This window comes from Sardina pilchardus, chromosome 1 (assembly GCF_963854185.1).
Source record: "Sardina pilchardus chromosome 1, fSarPil1.1, whole genome shotgun sequence".
NCBI classification, from domain to species: Eukaryota; Metazoa; Chordata; class Actinopteri; order Clupeiformes; family Clupeidae; genus Sardina; species Sardina pilchardus.
This window is the reverse complement of record NC_084994.1, coordinates 39,216,116-39,236,308: the sequence shown is the minus strand read 5'-3', so window position 1 is coordinate 39,236,308 and position 20,193 is coordinate 39,216,116. Positions and strand designations below refer to the sequence as shown.

Sequence of the window (20,193 nt, the reverse complement as noted above, 5' to 3'; positions counted from 1 at the left end):
TGTTATGTCTGTGCGATGCCTGGTCCCGGGGTAATTAAAGCGAGAGCAGTCTGCGTGGGTGAACGCAGAGCAATAGACTGTAAATATGATATAGCCTAGCCTACTTTCATTTAAATTCACAATTTTATTTTTATTTTCATACTTGATCGTACAGACACGTGTCTAGTCTCGTTGGAAAGCCCCGGTTCTGAGCTCTTTCATGCAATATAGGTCTCATCTCGCTGTGACTACTAATCGCGGAGCAATGTAACAGAGAAGAATGGGTGTGTTTTTTTGACGCACTTTGCGTCCGTCGGGCTCATAGGGTCCGTTAAATTGACGTGGAAAAAAAATAGGATTTGTCAACTGTCGGAATGGGGGTACTAAAATGTGTCGGATTGGCAGCATGTCGGAATAACACCATGTCTGAATAGCGGCATGTCGGACGAAAGGGATGTCGGACTGGCAGGATGTCGGACTGCCGATGTAACCCCTCTGCCTCCACCCCAGTCCCCGAACCCACACCTCCTTTATCCTTAGACCACCGGCTCTCTACCCTCTCACCAGTAACCACAGCAGACCTCTCCAAAATACCTCCCCCCCCCCCCGGACCTCATGCCCTGTGAACTCGTCAAAGCCTGTTTCACCTCTCTCGCCCCACTCTCCTTAAAAAAAACCTGGTCTTGACTTTGACGACCCCAACAATTTCAGACCCATCTCCAACCTCACATTCATCTCAAAACTACTGGAAAGAGCCATCGCAACTCAACTCAAGTCTTACCTCCTCTCCAATAACTTATGTGAAACATTCCAATCCGGCTTTCAAACCCATTACAGCACTGAAACAGCTCTAATCAAACTCACAAATGACCTACTCCTACTACTCCTACTCTCCTCTGATTCCGGCTCCCTCACCTTTCTTCTCCTCCTGGACCTCAGTGCTGCCTTTGACACCATCAACCATTCCATTCTCCTCAGCCGCCTATAATCCATAGGCATCACCGACTCTGCCCTCTACTGGTTCAACTTATACCTGTCAGAAAGATTACTATGTCGCCATAAACAAATCACAAATCCCACACCACTGCTGTCTCACACGGAGTCCCCCAAGGCTCAATGTTTGGCCTCATCCTCTTCATCCTCTACATGCTCCCATTTGGTCACATCATCTGCTGCCATGGACTTTCACTGCTATTCCGACAACACTCAACACTACATCACCACCATCACTCCAGCTATTCTCTACACCCTTACCAACTGCCTCACCTACATAATAACCTGGGTGAACCACAACTTCCTCAAACTCAGCAAGAAACTGAAATTATAATCTTTGGCCCAAAATCCACCCTCCCCACCTCTCCGAACTTCTCAATCTGCGTCTTGCCACCCTCTCTCTTTCTTATTTTCCTATCTACTCTCAGTGTATTGTTGTTTTGTGTATCTATATGTGTTTGTACATGTATGTATGTATGTATGTACTGTATGTATTGACCTTTTTTATTCTTTTTCCTCTGTGTTTTTGTAAAGCGTCTTTGGGTACCTAGAAAATCGCTATATAAAACCTATGTATTATTATTATTATTATGGCCGCCGCTAGCATAGCTAGCGCAGCGGTCATATAGTTGTTGTCAAAGTTTTTTGTTTTTCCCATCAATTTTTGGTCAACGATTCCCAGGACACCGTAACACCGGGACACATGAAACTTGGTGGGCATGTAGCCCCAGGAGACTTTTATGGAACATTTTTGTTTCGTCCCTGGGGGCCACTCCACCCCCGCGCGAAATGTTTATGGTATGTGGGTCTCAAGAGCCCGCATCAACTTAGCTTATAACCAGTCATTTGTGATGTGTGACCCCCATAGTAAAAAAAAATAATTAAATATTATATTGCTTTAATCGCCCCATCTTCAGATGGAATGCACCAAATGTCATGTGTATGATTAACCTGACATCCTCTGGGAGTATGCCCAGTTTTGTGGAATTTCATCCATGGGGGTCCTATAAAATAAATCAATTTATGTACATTTAGTGACTGTACACCCATCGGCCTGCAGATCGAGCTTTTGAGGGAAGGGTTGCTGGTCAAGAATGACGCATAGACCTACTCACACACACACGCCCAGATACACACACATCCACAGATTCCACACATGCACACACACACACACACACACACACACACACACACACACACACACACACACACACACGTATACCCGCACACATACACACAGACACACGCATAGACACACACACACAAACACACACACACACACGCACACACACACACACACTCTTATCTATGCACAAAGGCAAACTCACACATGCACACACTATTTTCTTTACACATGAGCTACAAGAGTAGGATATATGTGCATATAAATTGCACAAATAGGAGATACAGGAGAGTTGACAAGCGTAATTTATTTTTGTGGAGTGAATGTGCAGAAGCGGCTGTCATATTGTGTACCGCTATGCAGTGCATCTAGTTATTGTAATTTATCACGCTAACTTCTCGCCTCGTCGTTTGTTTCCAATTATCTAAACATCTTTAAACATCTAATACTGGAAATGATAGTACACATATAATTAAACCAATATTTAATAATAACACATACATATTCATGTGAAGATTACATTTGAGATTGTTAAAACATTTTACTCAACAACCTAAAAAAAATGTCAGACTTGGAAATGACAGACTTGGAAATTGTTTATAGAAAAAAATCTCTCATAAAAATAGGTAGGCTACTACAAATTACAGTCATAATATCAACAGAGAAAGCTTATTCTAAAAGTTAAAAACAGAAATATAGGCTAAACACACATTTGTGAAGTTATGGATTTGGAAATAAAATACATACTGTAGGAAGGCATGGCTTATTTTTTATTTCTACACATAGAAAAGGGTCAATGTAATCAGTATTGCAATTTAAGTAATACTGAGCTATACTAAAACAAGCTAAAAACAAGCTATCAAGAGGATTGTTTGGAGATCCAATTTGCACCTAATAATAACATATTTTGTTTTTTTCCCCAAAAACAATTTGTTATAATTTCCTCCACCAATCCACCAATCAAATTCTAACAATTTAAATCTAATAATGGAAATAATAGTACCCATATAATTAAAGCAATATTTAATAATAACACATACATATTCATATGAAGAATACATTTGTTACACACAACATTCTTACTACATTTTATGCAAAAACCTAATAAAAAAATACGAAAAAATGCAAAAGACAGACTAGACTAGACTTCCATCTAGAAATATGTAGGCTACTAGAAATAACAATAACAATATCAACAGAGAATGCTTATTCTAAAAAGTAAAACAGGCTAAATACACATTTGTGAAGTTATGAAATTGGAAATAAAACATAAGAAGGCATGGCTTACTTTGTTATGTTTACTTTGTATGTTTACACATAGAAAAGGGTCAGTTTTGGTCAATCAAGAGGAATATTCGGAAATCTAATCCAAATACAGTAAAATGTATTTTTTTTATTCCCAAAATCTGTTACATTTTTTCCACAATTGAACCACCAATCAAATTCTAATAATTGAAATACATTCTAGTTGTAATATGACACTCATTTTGGACTAATGAGCAACAGCTTTGGAGGTCTATTGAAGTTTGTATTGCTTTGATGCTTCGTCAAAACAACTGCAGATTTCCCCAATGGCTAAGATGCACTTAAACTGTAAAAATACTAATTCTATTGAAAAACTGTTGTTTTTTAATGATGACTCACAAAAAAAGTTTATTTCTTTAAGTACATCTTTGCCATGAAGAAAAACTGTAACTTGGCAAAAGTTGGACAGCTTGGAAAAAAAAAACGGAAAAATTTGCTGTGAATTTCACCTCTAACGAGTCTTGAGCAACTTCCACCCAGACACTCTAATCACCCTTGTCAGGCTCGGCTTCGGTGTAGGTGTTCAGAGAGGTGTGTCCAGTCTGTGAATTGCTGCTTTGTTGAGTCATTGCTGTGAGGACGACGGAGGTCGAGCCGCTTTGGAGTTTGCTGCTCACATAATTCTGCCACCAGGTGGCGTACTGCTTACGCACCTGCAGACAGTGCCAAATGACACAGACATGAGAGGTGAGTGAGCGTGATGATGAGAGACAAAGGCCTGCCTCATCTAATGCAGGAGACACATTAGAGGTCAAAGGTCAATCAATCGCTGCAATCTACATCAACAGTGCGCTAGGCAAGCAGCATCACACACGTGGTCACACTTTCGAGCCTGTGATACAGTTCCTGGGGGGGCAAATAAATGAACCTGTGTGTACACATATGTGTGTGTCAATAAGAAGCATGCACGTCATAACAGAGGAAGGGCGTGCCCCTCAAACACCACAAAGCACACAGAGATGTGTTAAAAAAAAATATGTGTTATTCTCAACACATATTGTATAACAAATAGCAAAAGCAATGTGTTGGAGACGAAACAAACTGTGTTGTCCCTGTCTGGACACAGAGAGCTCCTTGATTCATATCTTCCACTGCATGAGACAATGGATGACAGCCCACGCAAGGCACTGAAACTCTGACTGACCTCATCGTTGAGGAGACAGTGGATGAGGAAGATGACGGTTCCTTGCTGGGAGGTGAGGAAGACGAAGAGGACCTCCAGCACTCTACTCTCCTTTGAGGCCATCAGGAATATCCAGGGGCAGCCGAGGATCACGCACTGGGCCATGATTTTGAACAGGAGCAGTCTGCAGTGAAATGATGATCAAGCTCTCTCTCTAGCACAACGCATTCTGTGTTTGATGTGTCACATACTTCCATAAGTGTTTTGATCAGTAAATCTTCCCTTGCATTCAAATAAAAGTATTAAAACACGTGCGTGTGTGTGTGTGCGTGTGGATGTGTGCGTGTGTGCGTGTGTGCGCGCGTGTGTGTGTGTGTGTGTGTGTGTGTGTTGAGGGAGGATGTGATAGGTGCTCTGTTCTCATACCTGGTGTATTTGACCTTAGAGGCTTCGCTGCGTGCCGACTTCAGAGTGGTGTGGATGGTGAGGAAGATGATGATGAAGAGTATGATATTTCCCTTGAAAGAAAGAAAGAAAGGCAAATCTATATCCACTCAACAACAATGAATTCTCTCTCTCTCTCTCTCTCTCTCTCACACACACACACACACACACACAATATCATAATTTAGTACACACAGAGAGGATCAAGCAGACAGGACCAAGAAAACTCCAGTTGAATCCATTCTCTGTCACCAGCCAGCACCTGTGAAGAAAAGAATGAGAGAAAAGCTGTTACAGTGTGCGCACTTAAGCTAACAGCAAAGCAGCCCATTGGAGATTCATTACATTCATACATCTAAATCTGTTGCATGAACATGTATACAGAAATACAACAAAAAACAACTAAACAGCTGAAACAACTTCTGCAAATTGGTTAATATATGGAAACCCCACAGAAATACTCAAATCAAACTGAACATAAAAACTGAACTGAAACAACTTTTGCAAACTGGTTAATGTAATGTAATGGAAACCCCACTTGTTTATTATTAGGTCTTTGCAGTTGCATCGTCAACAGTCCAAAAGCATTTTTGTCTACTTGTGGTATCGATGAAACTCCTCACAGCCCTTACTCATACTCACTTGTCCAAAGGCATTTTTGTCTACTTGTGGTATCGATGAAACTCCTCACAGGCCCTTCTCATACTCACTTGTCACTTCCGTGTCCGTCAGGCCTGGCTATTGCAGAGATGGCCACGATGACCAGTGGGATCCCATAGCCAATCAGAAGCTTGTATCGCCAGTGCGGGCCCGTGCGGTCCTTGGCCTTGATCTGCCGCAGCTTGCGGACGGACAGGAAGAGCAGCACGGCCTCGGCGGACATCCACACGAAACAACACAGGAACAGGAAGTGAAGCACGCCGGCCAGCAGCTTGCACAGGGCCTGCAGGAGACACAGAGACTACAGCTAGCGTCCACTAATCAACCTAATGCCTGCCTTACACTGACACTTTGACAAGATTCTTGAAAGATTGTAGTCTTTTAACTAATGCCCCTCATTCAAGCTTTACTCAAAAGACTACAAACTTTCAAGAATCTTTCCCAAATCTTGTCAAAGTCTGTCAGTGTAAGGTATAGGCTTTAGGCGTCTCGTAGACATGTAATACTGTAACACTGCTCATAATATGAATCTACTTTGGAAATCAGTAAAAGAGAGTACCATTTTGGGATTAGTAATGGTAAGACTAGGACTAAGACTAGACTTTGGTTTGGTATCAATAAAGTATCTATAATCTACAGTAGCCTCAACAACACCTGCAGAAACAGGCTATTTGTGCATTAATGTTAAATTCCTCCTACCTCCTCCTACTATTACTAATCCTACAAATACTGTAACAATGCCTCCAAACAAATAACTCCCCTCAATATTAGCATTTAGCAACACGTGCTAGGAAAATACATGAAAGATTTGCTGAGAAATGTATGTGAGAGAACTATGAAAGAGTGGGGTGTATGTGAGAGAACTATGAAAGATATAAAGGGGGATGTACAGTATGTGAGAGAAGAACAAAGGGGATGTATGTGAGAGAAGAACTATGAAAGATATAAAGGGGGATGTATGTGAGAGAACTATGAAAGATATGAAGGGGGATGTATGTGAGAGAACTATGAAAGATATGAAGGGGGATGTATGTGAGAGAACTATGAAAGATATGAAGGGGGATGTATGTGAGAGAACTATGAAAGATGTGAAGGGGGACGTATGTGAGAGAACTATGAAAGATACGAAGGGGGATGTTTGTGAGAGAAGAACTATGACAGATATGAAGGGGGATGTATGTGAGAGAAGAACTATGAAAGATATGAAGGGGGATGTATGTGAGAGAAGAACTATGAAAGATATGAAGGGGGATGTATGTGAGAGAAGAACTATGAAATATATAAAGGGGGATGCATGTGAGAGAACTATATGAAAGATATAAAGGGGGGTGTATGTGAGAGAAGAACTATGACAGATATAAAGGGGGATATGTGAGAGAAGAACTATGAAATATATAAAGGGGGATGTATGTGAGAGAACTATATGAAAGATATAAAGAGGGATGTATGTGAGAGAAGAACTATGACAGATATGAAGGGGGATGTATGTGGGCACCATGAGTGGCTGGATGAGGCGAAGGGTCGTCTGAGTGAGGAGGAAGAGGGCGTGAGCCAGCAGCAGGCACACGGAGAGGTTGAGCCGCGCCATGTTGGTCACTCTGGAGTTGCGCCGGCAGAGGGCAAAGGTCAACAAGGCTAGGGTCAGGAAGACGAGGCCGACAAGCACGAAAAATGCACCCAGTGCCTCTACAACAGGATCACTCTGCTAAAAAAAAATCAGAAACGTGAAAAAATTAACATATCAATAAGAATACCAGGGATAACAACAACAGCAACAACAACAACAACAAAATAAATAAAATAAAATAAAAATGTTGCTCTCTCCATTCTGCTCTCTCACAAAAACAACATCATCATCAACAACAACAACAACAACAATAATTTTACAGCTAATAATAATAATAACTTGGCATCATAGTTGTTGTCCATACCTCAGTGGTTGGGTTCGTCTGCATGATCATTGCAAAGGTGGACAGGTGGGTGCAGGAGCACACTGTGTGTGTGGAGTTGGACTCGCTGGCAGAACAGCCGTCCGTGGCCCAAGCACCCTCACTCCAGTACACACAGGCAGGCTTATCCGCTGGGTCTGAGACCTGGCAGGAGCAGGGTGAAGAGGTTTCAAGATTCAAGGTTCAGAATTCAAGATTCATTCATTGTTGGCCAAAGACAGAGAGTGAGAAACATCAGCAAACATAAAGGAGAGAGAGAGAGAGAGAGAGAGAGAGAGAGAGAAAGAAAAAGAGAGTGAGAGTGAGAGAGAAAGAGAGTCACTTTTTACCCAAAGTGACTTACAACATGAGGATCAACATTTAAGCTACATAGCAAAGGAGATGTTACGTAAACAATTAATACACTTTACAAACACTACAAGATGTTTCAGAAACAATAGATACTACTTTGTAAACACTATGAGAATGAGAGAATGAGAGTGCAAAAACAATAAACACCACTTTACAAAGACCACAAGACCTCAGGACACAATAAATAGCCTACTAATTCACAACATGGATTCAAACGAGAAAGCAGTATTAAAGTAGAAAGGTAGTGCCTGCTACAGTGAGTGCATGTCGAGTTGTTAGGCCAAATTCACACCAAAGATCTGCGACGAGACAAACCCGCTGTAGAAGGAGTTGCAGCGGTGTGAATGAAATGTTGCTCGTCATTGCCGGCTGTTGCAAGCCGTCACTAAGCATTCACCAAGTCTAGACACAGTTGCGACGGTTTTAGAAAGTTGCAGCTCATCTCGTCGCAAATCTTCGGTTTGAACTTTGAACGCTCCTTTACATGTGTTAGATGTGTTGGGAGAGGACTTTTTGAGAGTTACATTAGGTCTTCTATGCAAGAGCTTCTACGCAAGAGCTAACATTGTAAGGGTTGTTCGAAGTTCTGTCTGAGTATGCCAATTTTATCTCATCAACTTCACTGAGAGTCAACCTGTGTCTTTCAAATGATGAAGACATCAGACATCAGTGCACTATTAAATAACGTCTGTTGATCAAACTTCACACAAAGTAAGGGGAAGAGGAGTGGATCCTTACATTAAAGTGTTGAAAGGTCAGGTTGATTGGCTTGGACAAGGTCTTGACCATTGCTTGGGGCAAGCCAATTAACACCACTTTGGCACCCATGTATGTGCGTTTCACATTTGCTGTATGGAAATGGCTGTTGTTGAAGACAGTGTGCAAGTGGTTGGAAGTTAAGAGGACCACAGATGCTGAACCTAAACAAAGGTAAGAAGAGGAGTTATTGGAGTTAGAAAATCATTTTGTTGGTCATGTTGGTGGCCAGGGAGGGACTAGAATAGAATATATACTTTTTTGATCCTGCTGGGGAAATTTGTTTCTCTGAATTTAACCCACACAGCACACAGTGATGTCAATCACACACTAACCCAGAGCATTGAGCTGCCTGCCCAACGCAGGCAGTGAGGGGTTAGGTGAGGGGTTGAGGGTGAGGGGTTAGGTGCCTTTCTCAAGGGCACATCAGCCGTGGACTGGTCAGGGATTGAACCGGCAACCCTACGGTTACAAGCCCGTAGCCCTAACCAGTAGACCACGACTGCCCCTTGGGCAGTTGCAGTCATATTGTATTACACCCCTGGACAACCCCAGAGAGAATTACAGAATGTTGTTCAATATTGTTACTGTTCAATAGAAAAGGACACTGACAAGTCTACGACCACAAACACATATCAAATTGGGCGATTCTCTGAATTTAGGTTCTCAAAAATAGTCTTTGTTATGCCACATTCTGCTGTTTGAAATAAAGATCATAATTCTGTCACAGACACTGTGCTCTGTGCATATTAGGTAGTCATACCATTGTTGTTTTGTGCGATTCCCAAAAGATCAATTTCAAGAACAATGTCAGTGGTCTTCAGCTGCAAGGACCCTGTCAGGGAAGTATTTGGTCCTACATGCATGATGTCCACCTCTAAGTTAGAGAAACAAAAGAGAAACAAAAATCAGGTGTGATATAACACACACACACACACACACACACACACACACACACACACACACACACACACACACACACACACACACACACACACATACACACAGTTGTGTTTGAGTGTGTGTGTGTGTGTGCGCTCGTGTAGGTATTTAGAACCTTGTATTTGTGTTGATATTTCTAGCCTTTCATTAACCGAAATGAAAGGCTAGAGCGGAATCCATTGCCCTTGAGGTCCACACACCTGTGTTGTTGTTTGTGATGTGTTCTCTGTGTTGCGTGGTGACAGTGGAGGTCTCCACGTTCTGCACCAGCATCTCTGTGAGCTGGAGCACGGCGTCCTCGTGGCCCACCGGGGGAGCTTCTAGCAGCGCGTCCAGTGAGCGGAACAAAACCTACGCACACACACACACATGCACACACACACACACACACACACACATGCACACACACACACACACACACACACACACACATGCACACACACACACATATACACATGCACACACACACACATATACACATGCACACACACACATACACACATATGCACGCATGCACGCACGCACGCACGCACACACACACACACGTCACATTGACATGTCAGAGGTAGCCTAAGCCTATTTGCAACTATGTGTCCTTGAGGCAAGTATTTGGTCTCATCGGCTATTTGTATTAAATGAAACTAAGCTTAAATAAATACACACCAGTATCCTCTAAATACGGCCATGTGAGAGCATTAGGCTACGTGACACCTGACCTGACGGTGCGTTGAGGCAATGGTAATTCTCTCGTCGACTAGTTTTGATAAGTAAATTAAATTAAACTTGGAAAGAAATAGGCCTACCGATGTCCTCTATGGTAAACATGGCCATGTGATTGAAAACAACTAGGCTACATGACACCTGAAGATATAGTCAAAAGCAAGGCAGACATTTGACAGAGAGGACGTCTCTTCAACTTCAACTGGGGATATGTTCTACTCTGCAGGGGCTGCACTGATCAGAACCTCTTTAATGTTTGCATGCGATTTCAGTAAACTGGGACATCGGAGCGCCTGATCGTGCCTTGTCTGTTAAGCCTATAGGCCGCGAGCTAGATAGGCCTACCGTGCACCCCCCCCACCTCCCAACAAAACCATACTTTTTTGAAAGGTCTGGGTGTGTAGAATATGAATTTGAATGTTAACATTGAACATTTTGGGATGCACTACCTGTTTTAGCCCTGAGAATAGGGAAACCCTAAAAACCGATTATAAGCGATTCTAACACATCAAGATGGTCCTAGTCAATCAGAACAGCTTTTAAGTGACCTATTACACACTCAAACTTCACATATGAAGACTTAAGTCAAATATCTACCAAGCTGCTTATTGGTAGGTGTCTTAAATTAACATAGGCAAAGCCTTATATTGATATAATGAGCCCATTTCATGCATAGGCCACAAAGTAGATACGACTACCATACACCCCCTACCCCCTTTTCTAACAAAATCATGCTTTTGTGAAAGCTTTGGATGTGTAAAATATGAATATGAATGTTAACATTGAACATTTTGGGATGCACTACCTGTTTTAGCCCTATGAATAGGGAAACCCTAAAAAACGATTATAAGCGATTCTAACACATCAAGATGGTCCTAGTCAATCAGAACAGCTTTTAGATGACTTATTACACACTCAAACTTCACATATGAAGACTTAGGTCAAATATCTATCATGCTGCTTATTGGTAGGTGTCTTAAATTAACATAGGCAAAGCCTTATATTGATTATAATGAGCCCATTTCATGTATAGGCCACAAAGTAGATACGACTACCATACACCCCCTACCCCCTTTTCTAACAAAATCATGCTTTTGTGAAGGCATTGGATGTGTAAAATATGAATATGAATGTTAACATTGAACATTTTGGGTTGCACTACCTGTTTTAGCCCTATGAATAGGGAAACCCTAAAAACCGATTATAAGCGATTCTAACACATCAAGATGGTCCTAGTCAATCAGAACAGCTTTTAGATGACTTATTACACACTCAAACTTCACATATGAAGACTTAGGTCAAATATCTACCAAGCTGATTATTGATAGGTGTCTTAAATTAACATAGGTAAAGCCTTATATTGCTATAATGAGTCCATTTCATGTATAGGCCACAAAGTACCACCTACAGTACCATACACCTCCAACCCCCCTTTCTAACAAAACCATGCTTTTTTTTTTTTAAAGGTTTGGATGTGTAAAATATGAATATGAATGTTAACATTGAACATTTTGGGTCGCACAACCGGTTTTAGCCCTGTGAATAGGGAAACCCTATAAAACGATTTTAAGCTATTTTAACACAGAGATTTACCTAGTCAATCAGAACAGCTTTTAGATGACCTGTTACAGACTTAAAGTTCACATATGAAGATTTAGGTCAAATATTTTACCATGCTGCATATTGGTAGGTGTCTAAAATTAACATAGCTAAGGCCTTATATTGATATAGAGAGCTAATTTCATGTATAGGCCAAAATCTACTGTAGATACACCTACCATACACCCCAACCCCTCTGCTTTGTGGTTGGGGGTGTATGGTAGGCACAAATGCACAATAACTAAATACAAGAGAACTATACAGCATGCTCACACACACACACACACACACACACACACACACACACACACACACACACAAATGAACTACAGCATGTACACAGACACTGTAACTACACTGAACAAACTTATTAGAGTAACACTTGTTTTATGCCCCCATTTATCATAAGCTGAACTCAAAGAGCTAAGACTTTATACACAAAAGGCCTATTTCACTCAAATATTGTTCATAAATCTGTGCTAGTGTAGTGAGCACTTCTCCTTTGCCAATATAATCCATCCACCTCATAGGTGTGGCTTATTAAGATGTTTGGTGTGCCTTAGGCTGGCAGGCTCACAATAAAAGATCACTCTAAAATGTGTAGTTCCATCACACAGCACAATGCCACAGATGTTGCAAGCTTCAAGGGAGCCTACAATTGGCTGCTCCCTCTGACTGCAGGAATGCTCATTTCTCTACCATAAGCCGTCTCCAAAGGCATTTCAGAGAATTTGGTAGTACTGTATCCAACCAGCCTCACAACAGTAGACCATGTGTAACCACACCAGCCCAGGACCTCTACATCTAGCATCTTCACCTCCAAGATCATCTGAGACCCACCACCCGAACAGCTACTGCAACAATCGGTTTGCATAACCATAACCAGAATTTCTGCACAAAGTGTCAGAAGCCGTGTCAGGGAAGCTCATCTGCATGCTCATTGTCCTTATTGGGTCTCAACATGACTGCAGTTTGTCATCGTAACTGACTTGAGTGGGCAAATGCTCACATTCAAAGGTGTCTGGCACTTTGGAGATACAGTATGTGCTCTTCACAGATGAATCCCGGCTTTCACTGTACAGGACTGATTGCAGACAGCATGTATAGTTTTATGGGATGGGCAGACGTGTGGTATGGACAATGAACATAGGTGCATTTTATTGATGCCATCCATCCATAGCATCTCATCCACCACCATCACCTCATGTTGCAGCATGAATGATGATGCACAGCCCCATGTTGCAAGGATCTGTAAACAATTCCTGGAAGCTGAAAACATCCCAGTTCTTTCATGGCCAGCATACTCACCAATCATGTCACACCCATTGAGCATGTTTGGGATGCTCTGGGATGGCATATACGACAGCATGCTCCAGGTCCTGCCAATATCCATCAACTTTGCAAGAGGAGTTGAAGAGGAGTGGACCAACATTCCACAGGCCACAATCAACAACCTGATCAACTCTACAGTGTGAAGGAATTATTGACATGCCTAAAAGAATGTTGGTGTCAAAAGGCAAAATCACTGTATGTGAAGACAATACAGTGAAACTGCACATTTTAGAGTGGCCTTTCATTGTAGCCAGGCTTAGGCACACCTGTGCAATAATCATGTTGTCTAATCACCATCTTGATATGTTACACCTGTGAGGTGGATGGATTATATTGGCAAAGAAGAAGTGCTCACTAACACAGAGTTGTGAACAATATTTGAGAGAAATGAAGTGAAAGTGGTGTGTTTATAATTTTGTTCAGTGTAGTTATTGTGTGTCTGTATGCATGCTGTATTGCGCATTTGTGGGTGTGTATGCTGTATAGTTCTTTTCCATGCTGTATATACATAGTTCTTGTATATAGTCATTGTGTGTGTATGTGCATGCTGGGTATAGGAAATGGGTTCATTAAATCAACATAAGGGGCTGCATTACGACACTTCATGGTCACTTATTTAAAGTTTATCTAAATTTATTAGGCTGTCCTGTCCACATTGGGAGTGTTTTCGTTATCAAATGGATAACGAATGGCACAACAAGGCATTCCTATGTTTCTTCATCAGTAATGGGTGTGAAAAAAATCGGCTTGACGCACTGCATGCGGGATCTCTTCGGGAGTCCCGCGGGAGAAGGTGCATTCTCAACCCGTACCCACTATGTGAAGGAATTATTGACATGCCTAAAAGAATGTTGGTGTCAAAAGGCAAAATCACTGTATGTGAAGACAATACAGTGAAACTGCACATTTTAGAGTGGCCTTTCATTGTAGCCAGGCTTAGGCACACCTGTGCAATAATCATGTTGTCTAATCACCATCTTGATATGTTACACCTGTGAGGTGGATGGATTATATTGGCAAAGAAGAAGTGCTCACTAACACAGAGTTGTGAACAATATTTGAGAGAAATGAAGTGAAAGTGGTGTGTTTATAATTTTGTTCAGTGTAGTTATTGTGTGTCTGTATGCATGCTGTATTGCGCATTTGTGGGTGTGTATGCTGTATAGTTCTTTTCCATGCTGTATATACATAGTTCTTGTATATAGTCATTGTGTGTGTATGTGCATGCTGGGTATAGGAAATGGGTTCATTAAATCAACATAAGGGGCTGCATTACGACACTTCATGGTCACTTATTTAAAGTTTATCTAAATTTATTAGGCTGTCCTGTCCACATTGGGAGTGTTTTCGTTATCAAATGGATAACGAATGGCACAACAAGGCATTCCTATGTTTCTTCATCAGTAATGGGTGTGTTTCGGGCCAAACATCCTTTAAACTAATGCGAGTGTCATCGGTCATTCCCTTTAAGAGCAAGCAGCGCAACTTAACAAACAGCGCCCATATCACTGTTGATAATGCACTCTTAAAATAACATATAACAATAATGAATTCCCACACCCCTTGGCACATTGCTCTATAAAAGAGAAGCGCATGGTGAAAAACTCTACGATAGGAATAAGCTTTGCGTTGTTATTATTACACGCTTTCTGCCAGATTTTGCATCATGAAAATTGGGCCCAAGGCCTTAACTATATCAAATGTAGTCACTTACCAAGAACCAGTATAGGGTGTTCTTTCACCTAAGTCATCATATCTGAAATCTGAGTGTTTAATGGATCATCTAAAAGCTGTTCCGATTGACTAGGACAACCTCTGTTAAAATCGCTTAAAATAGTTTTTTTCCCCTATTCAGAGGGTGAAAACAAATAGTGCAACCCAAAGTGTTCAATGTTAACATTCAGATTCATATTCTACAGACTGAAGCTTTTCTAAAAAGCAGGATTTTATTAGGAGAGGGGGTTGGGGGTGTATGTTAGGCGTATAGGTTGTGGCCTATACATGAAATTAGCTCCCTATATCAATATAAGGCCTTAGCTATGTTCATTTTAGACACCTACCAATATGCAGCATGGTATATATTTGACTTAAGTCTTCATTATGTGGAGTTTGAGTGTGTAATAGGTCATCTAAAAGCTGTTCTGATTGACTAGGATAATCTCTGTGTTAAAATCGCTTAAAATCGTTTTTTAGGGTTTCCCTATTCACAAGGCTAAAACAGGTAGTACAACCCAAAATGTTCAATGTTAACATTCAGTTTCATATTTTACACATCCAAACCTTTAAAAAAACATGGTTTTGTTAGAAAGGGGGGTTGGGGGGTGTATGGGACAGGTGTATCTACTTTGTGGCCTATACATGAAATGGACTCATTATAGCAATATAAGTCTTTACCTATGTTAATTTAAGACACCTATCAATAATCAACTTGGTAGATATTTGACCTAAGTCTTCATATGTGAAGTTTGAGTGTGTAATAAGTCATCTAAAAGCTGTTCTGATTGACTAGGACCATCTTGATGTGTTAGAATCGCTTATAATCGGTTTTTAGGGTTTACCTATTCATAGGGCTAAAACAGGTAGTGCAACCCAAAATGTTCAATGTTAACATTCATATTCATATTTTACACATCCAAAGCTTTCACAAAAGCATGATTTTGTTAGAAAAGGGGGTAGGGGGTGTATGGTAGTCGTATCTACTTTGTGGCCTATACATGAAATGGGCTCATTATATCAATATAAGGCTTTGCCTATGTTAATTTAAGACACCTACCAATAAGCAGCTTGGTAGATATTTGACTTAAGTCTTCATTTGTGAAGTTTGAGTGTGTAATAGGTCACTTAAAAGCTGTTCTGATTGACTAGGACCATCTTGATGTGTTAGAACCGCTTATAATCGGTTTTTAGGGTTTCCCTATTCTCAGGGCTAAAACAGGTAGTGCATCCCAAAATTTTCAATGTTAACATTCAGATTCATATTCTACACACCCAGACCTTTAAAAAAAGTATGGTTTCGTTGGGAGGTGGGGGGGGTGCACGGTAGGCCTATCTAGCTCGCGGCCTACTACCTTGACATTGACAGACTTTGACAAGATTTGGGAGAGATTCTTGAAAGATTGTAAGTTTTAACTAATGCCCCTCATTCAAGCTTTACTTAGAAGACTACAATCTTTCAAGAATCTTTCCCAAATCTTGTCAAAGTCTGTCAGTGTAAGGTAGGCTTTGGTTGAACTCACCGAAGGCGGCAATCTGGAAGACGCTGTCAAGTTCTTCGTCAGATCCTGCAGGGTGTTCAGCTTACAGACAACATCAGCATCCTGTAACACAAAGGTCAAAGGTCAAATCAAAGGTGGCTAGAGAGGAAAGAGGGATGTTGGGTTGGGATGTGCAGCTCCACAGCAAACAAAACTGAGTAAGGGCTGTTGAGCTCAATGGTGTTTAAAGCCCCCAGTATCGTCTTCCAAGCAGCGCTGCAACCGTTCATTCAAAGGCACCTAATTCTAATCCTGAACCCTAACCTTAACCCATGCCTAATCCTAGCGCCTTCCAGGCAACGCTGCCTTGCAGACAACACTGGGATGGCTTAAAACACCCAAAGACGGCCACAGCTGTGACGCAACGGGCTGGAGCACCTGTACCGTACACCGGCGACCCGGGTTCCATTCCCGCCCCGTAGTCCTTTCTGGATCCCACCCCTGCTCTTTCTCCCACTTACTTCCTGTCATACTCCACTGTCTCTATCATTAAAAAAGGCAAATAAAAATCCCTAAAAAAAATGTAAAAGAAAAAAAAAAAAAAAACACCAAAAGACTGCACTGACCCTCCCACTGTTTATCATGTCTCATGTGTCAAGGATATTGTAAAGATGTTAGTTCAAGATTAGTTAAACAATTGCAATAAAAAATAAAATACCATGTAAAATTTTGACCGTACCTTGCATTTCTGTTCTAGTAAATCGACCCATTCTGAAATAGTGCAAGAGAGAGAGAGAGAGAGAGAGATTTAGTGAAGTGAGGGAGTTCACTTGACTGATACACCAAGTAAAAACATAAATATATATATATATGCATGATTGTTGATCACAGTGTAAATGCAGGTTGTAAGAAATCACACACAGACACAATATTTAGTTTATTATGATTTGAAACAGGCATCATGACCACACAGTTGACAGGATCATCATAAGCAAGAAAACCAAAAAAAGCACAACAACAACAAAAAAAAGCACAATAAGAAAAGACAAAAAGCGTTCATCAAGCATTCTTGACCCGGTATCCAGCCAACTGCATCTGCAAGACAGAGGTGCAGAAAGAATTGGCAGCTGTCCATAACATAGTATCCATAAGAAAATATGCATTTAACCGCAACAACAAAAATGGCAGACCTTCTGAAGATGAGTGAAACACAGACACAGATGTATACATCCCGTCAAGTCAAGATGTGCAGTTAGGCCCAAGCCGTGGTGCGGCTGGCTGGAGCACCTGCACCGCACGCCGGCGAACCGGGTTCGATTCCCCCACCCCAGCTCTCTCTCCCACTCACTTCCTGTCATTCTCTCTACTGTCCTGTCCAATTAAAGGCATACAAAGCCCAATAAAATAATCTTTAAAAAGAATATTAATAATAAAAAAAAGATGTGCAGTTAAACCCCCACTGACAATGAAAGGCAGAGGGTGCAATGATAGACTTACACCCATGGTGATTAAGGAACTCACATTCAGACGACGGGAAGTCATATTGAGTAACATAAAGCAACATCCAGACTGCACACCCAGAATGTTTGATATTATATAGCATTATGTAACATTGGTGATAGGGTAGGAAAAAACAGCACACATAGCACTGATAGACAGTAGAGTTTCCAAACAAGTTCCACTGTTCCACAGATGCAAAAGATGGCAGTTTGATTTTCACTACTAGACAAATAGGAGATACAGTATTTTTAGTGAGATCGAAGCTTAAGTGAAAAGTGGGTGTGGCCATCTCTCCAAGACATAACTGTCTAACATTGAAATGAATGTGCGTGCTACAAAAGGTTGCCACCTATAAAAATAATCACTTAAATGTGACGCTTTAAGTTCAAAAAGGTCAGTTGTACACAGCAATATAGGCGTTCATGATAAAATATTATTCACCATAAACCAACAGCAACATTAACTTATCAACTGTGAGATTCAAACATATTCAGAAGTACCCAAATGATCGAGAACACAAGCATAGGATGGCATATGGCACCCTAAAATAAGATGGGCCCAATGAATAAAAGGAATGTAAATTCATCACCTCAGTCTCTCCAGCATGGTTGAGCGTCAGTACATTCCTCATCAGTCCACAGCTGATTCGTGTAACATACCTGAGTGACATCGCTAGCCCATGATGGTCGAAATCACCTGTGATCCAAGCCATACCAAGGCTCCAACTGCAGCGGAGCGGAACGCAAGCAAGACATCCGTCTGACCAGGAGAGGGTCAGAGGGCTTTTTATATACAGTTGAAACCCCACAGCTAAAAAAAGGGGCAGATATAACAGCAGTGGGAAACACCGCAGTGAGGGGAAGTTAACACTTCCTTAAAGAGAAAAGAAATAAGCTGAAAACCGCCAACGCTGTCATCTATCTCGTCAGCTTATCTATCTTCACACCAATTCCCCTCTCTGCTGAGCTGCACGGCACGCTTGGACTGCACTGCAGGGGTTTTGACATGCATTAAAGAGCTCTTGTGAACGTGCAAAGAAATGGGACTTCTATAGAGTACGGGACATTGTAGGGAAAATTGTTCCAGAGAACAACTGTTCTGTCTGCATGTTGGCTTTTTAGTCTCTTTTTCTCAGGTGTGGCCTCAAGATAAATACTACTACTACTACTGCTAATAATAATAATGATAATAATAATTTCATTTGTAATGTACTGCAGCAATCTCAAACTGCTACAGAGCAACAATTTAAAAATCATGCCATTTAGAACAGATGAAGGTCAATAATCAAAATGAAGAAAAGATCAAGGTCAATAAATAGCTAAAAAGAAAACCTATAAAATACATTTTGGCCACAATAAACTTGGTTGCATGCTGTAAGATTCTTAAAGCAGACGTGTGCAGTCATATATATACAGTATATATATTTATTTATTTATTTATACTCAACCCCACAGACCACCACTGCACGGAGGCATGGATCTGTTGCAGGAACTAGCAACTTCTATAAATAGAGACATAACACATAGCACAAAAACAAAATGAAGAAGAAAAATGTGTCCAACATAGAGTGTGCAGAGTGGTAGAGTGACTTACATAACGTTTACTTCAATGGTCTACTCCACACACACACACACACACACACACACACACACACACACACACACACACACACACACACACACACACACACACACACACACACACACACACACACACACACACACACACACACTCACACACACACACACACACACACACACACACACACACACACACACACACACACACACGGTGCAAAGAGGAAATTAATAGAATTGACATTTGACATTTTATTGTTATGTACACATACTGTACTGTACATATAGAAACATTAATAAAAAGAAAGAGCAAACGTGTCCTGCATATTTGATAAATAAAACTGAATAAAATAAAAGTCCAGTCATACATGAGGGAAACATTTACAGCAGAATGTTAATACTTACATTTGGTAAAAAAAAATATTTATTTATTTTTTATAGCATGCCATTACTGTAATCAAAGCAACTAGCATCATTGGATGGTGTCGACTGTGCAGCTTCACATCAAACATAGCGTCAGAGCAGTGGTGGGGACAGATGTAGGCAATCAGACCAGTGGTATATGGACACATCTCTACTGTTCCCCTACCACAAATGAAACCCATGCGTGTATTGCTATTCTTCTGTTATGTAGGGTATTCTTTAG

General features: G+C 41.0%; 1 protein-coding gene across 3 annotated transcripts; it reads right to left on the bottom strand.

Annotated features, from left to right (window-relative positions):
- Window positions 1–2,576: 2,576 nt before the first annotated feature.
- LOC134090967 (adhesion G protein-coupled receptor E3-like) lies at window positions 2,577–18,715 on the bottom strand. 3 transcript variants are annotated; one of them, XM_062544296.1, is made up of 13 exons: window positions 17,661–18,715; window positions 17,210–17,565; window positions 16,513–16,593; window positions 9,826–9,976; window positions 9,447–9,560; window positions 8,666–8,847; window positions 7,559–7,720; window positions 7,123–7,332; window positions 5,678–5,910; window positions 5,163–5,229; window positions 4,950–5,041; window positions 4,545–4,707; window positions 2,577–4,053 (listed from the first exon to the last, which is right to left on the bottom strand). In XM_062544296.1, the coding sequence occupies exons 4-13, from the start codon at window positions 9,896–9,898 to the stop codon at window positions 3,886–3,888; spliced, it is 1,464 nt and encodes a 487-aa protein (XP_062400280.1). In that variant the 5' UTR covers window positions 9,899–9,976; window positions 16,513–16,593; window positions 17,210–17,565; window positions 17,661–18,715; the 3' UTR covers window positions 2,577–3,885. The 3 variants fall into 3 exon arrangements, with proteins under 3 accessions (XP_062400280.1, XP_062400279.1, XP_062400281.1); XM_062544295.1 differs by having other exon boundaries at window positions 17,210–18,715; XM_062544297.1 differs by having other exon boundaries at window positions 7,123–7,329; window positions 17,210–18,715.
- Window positions 18,716–20,193: the final 1,478 nt, after the last annotated feature.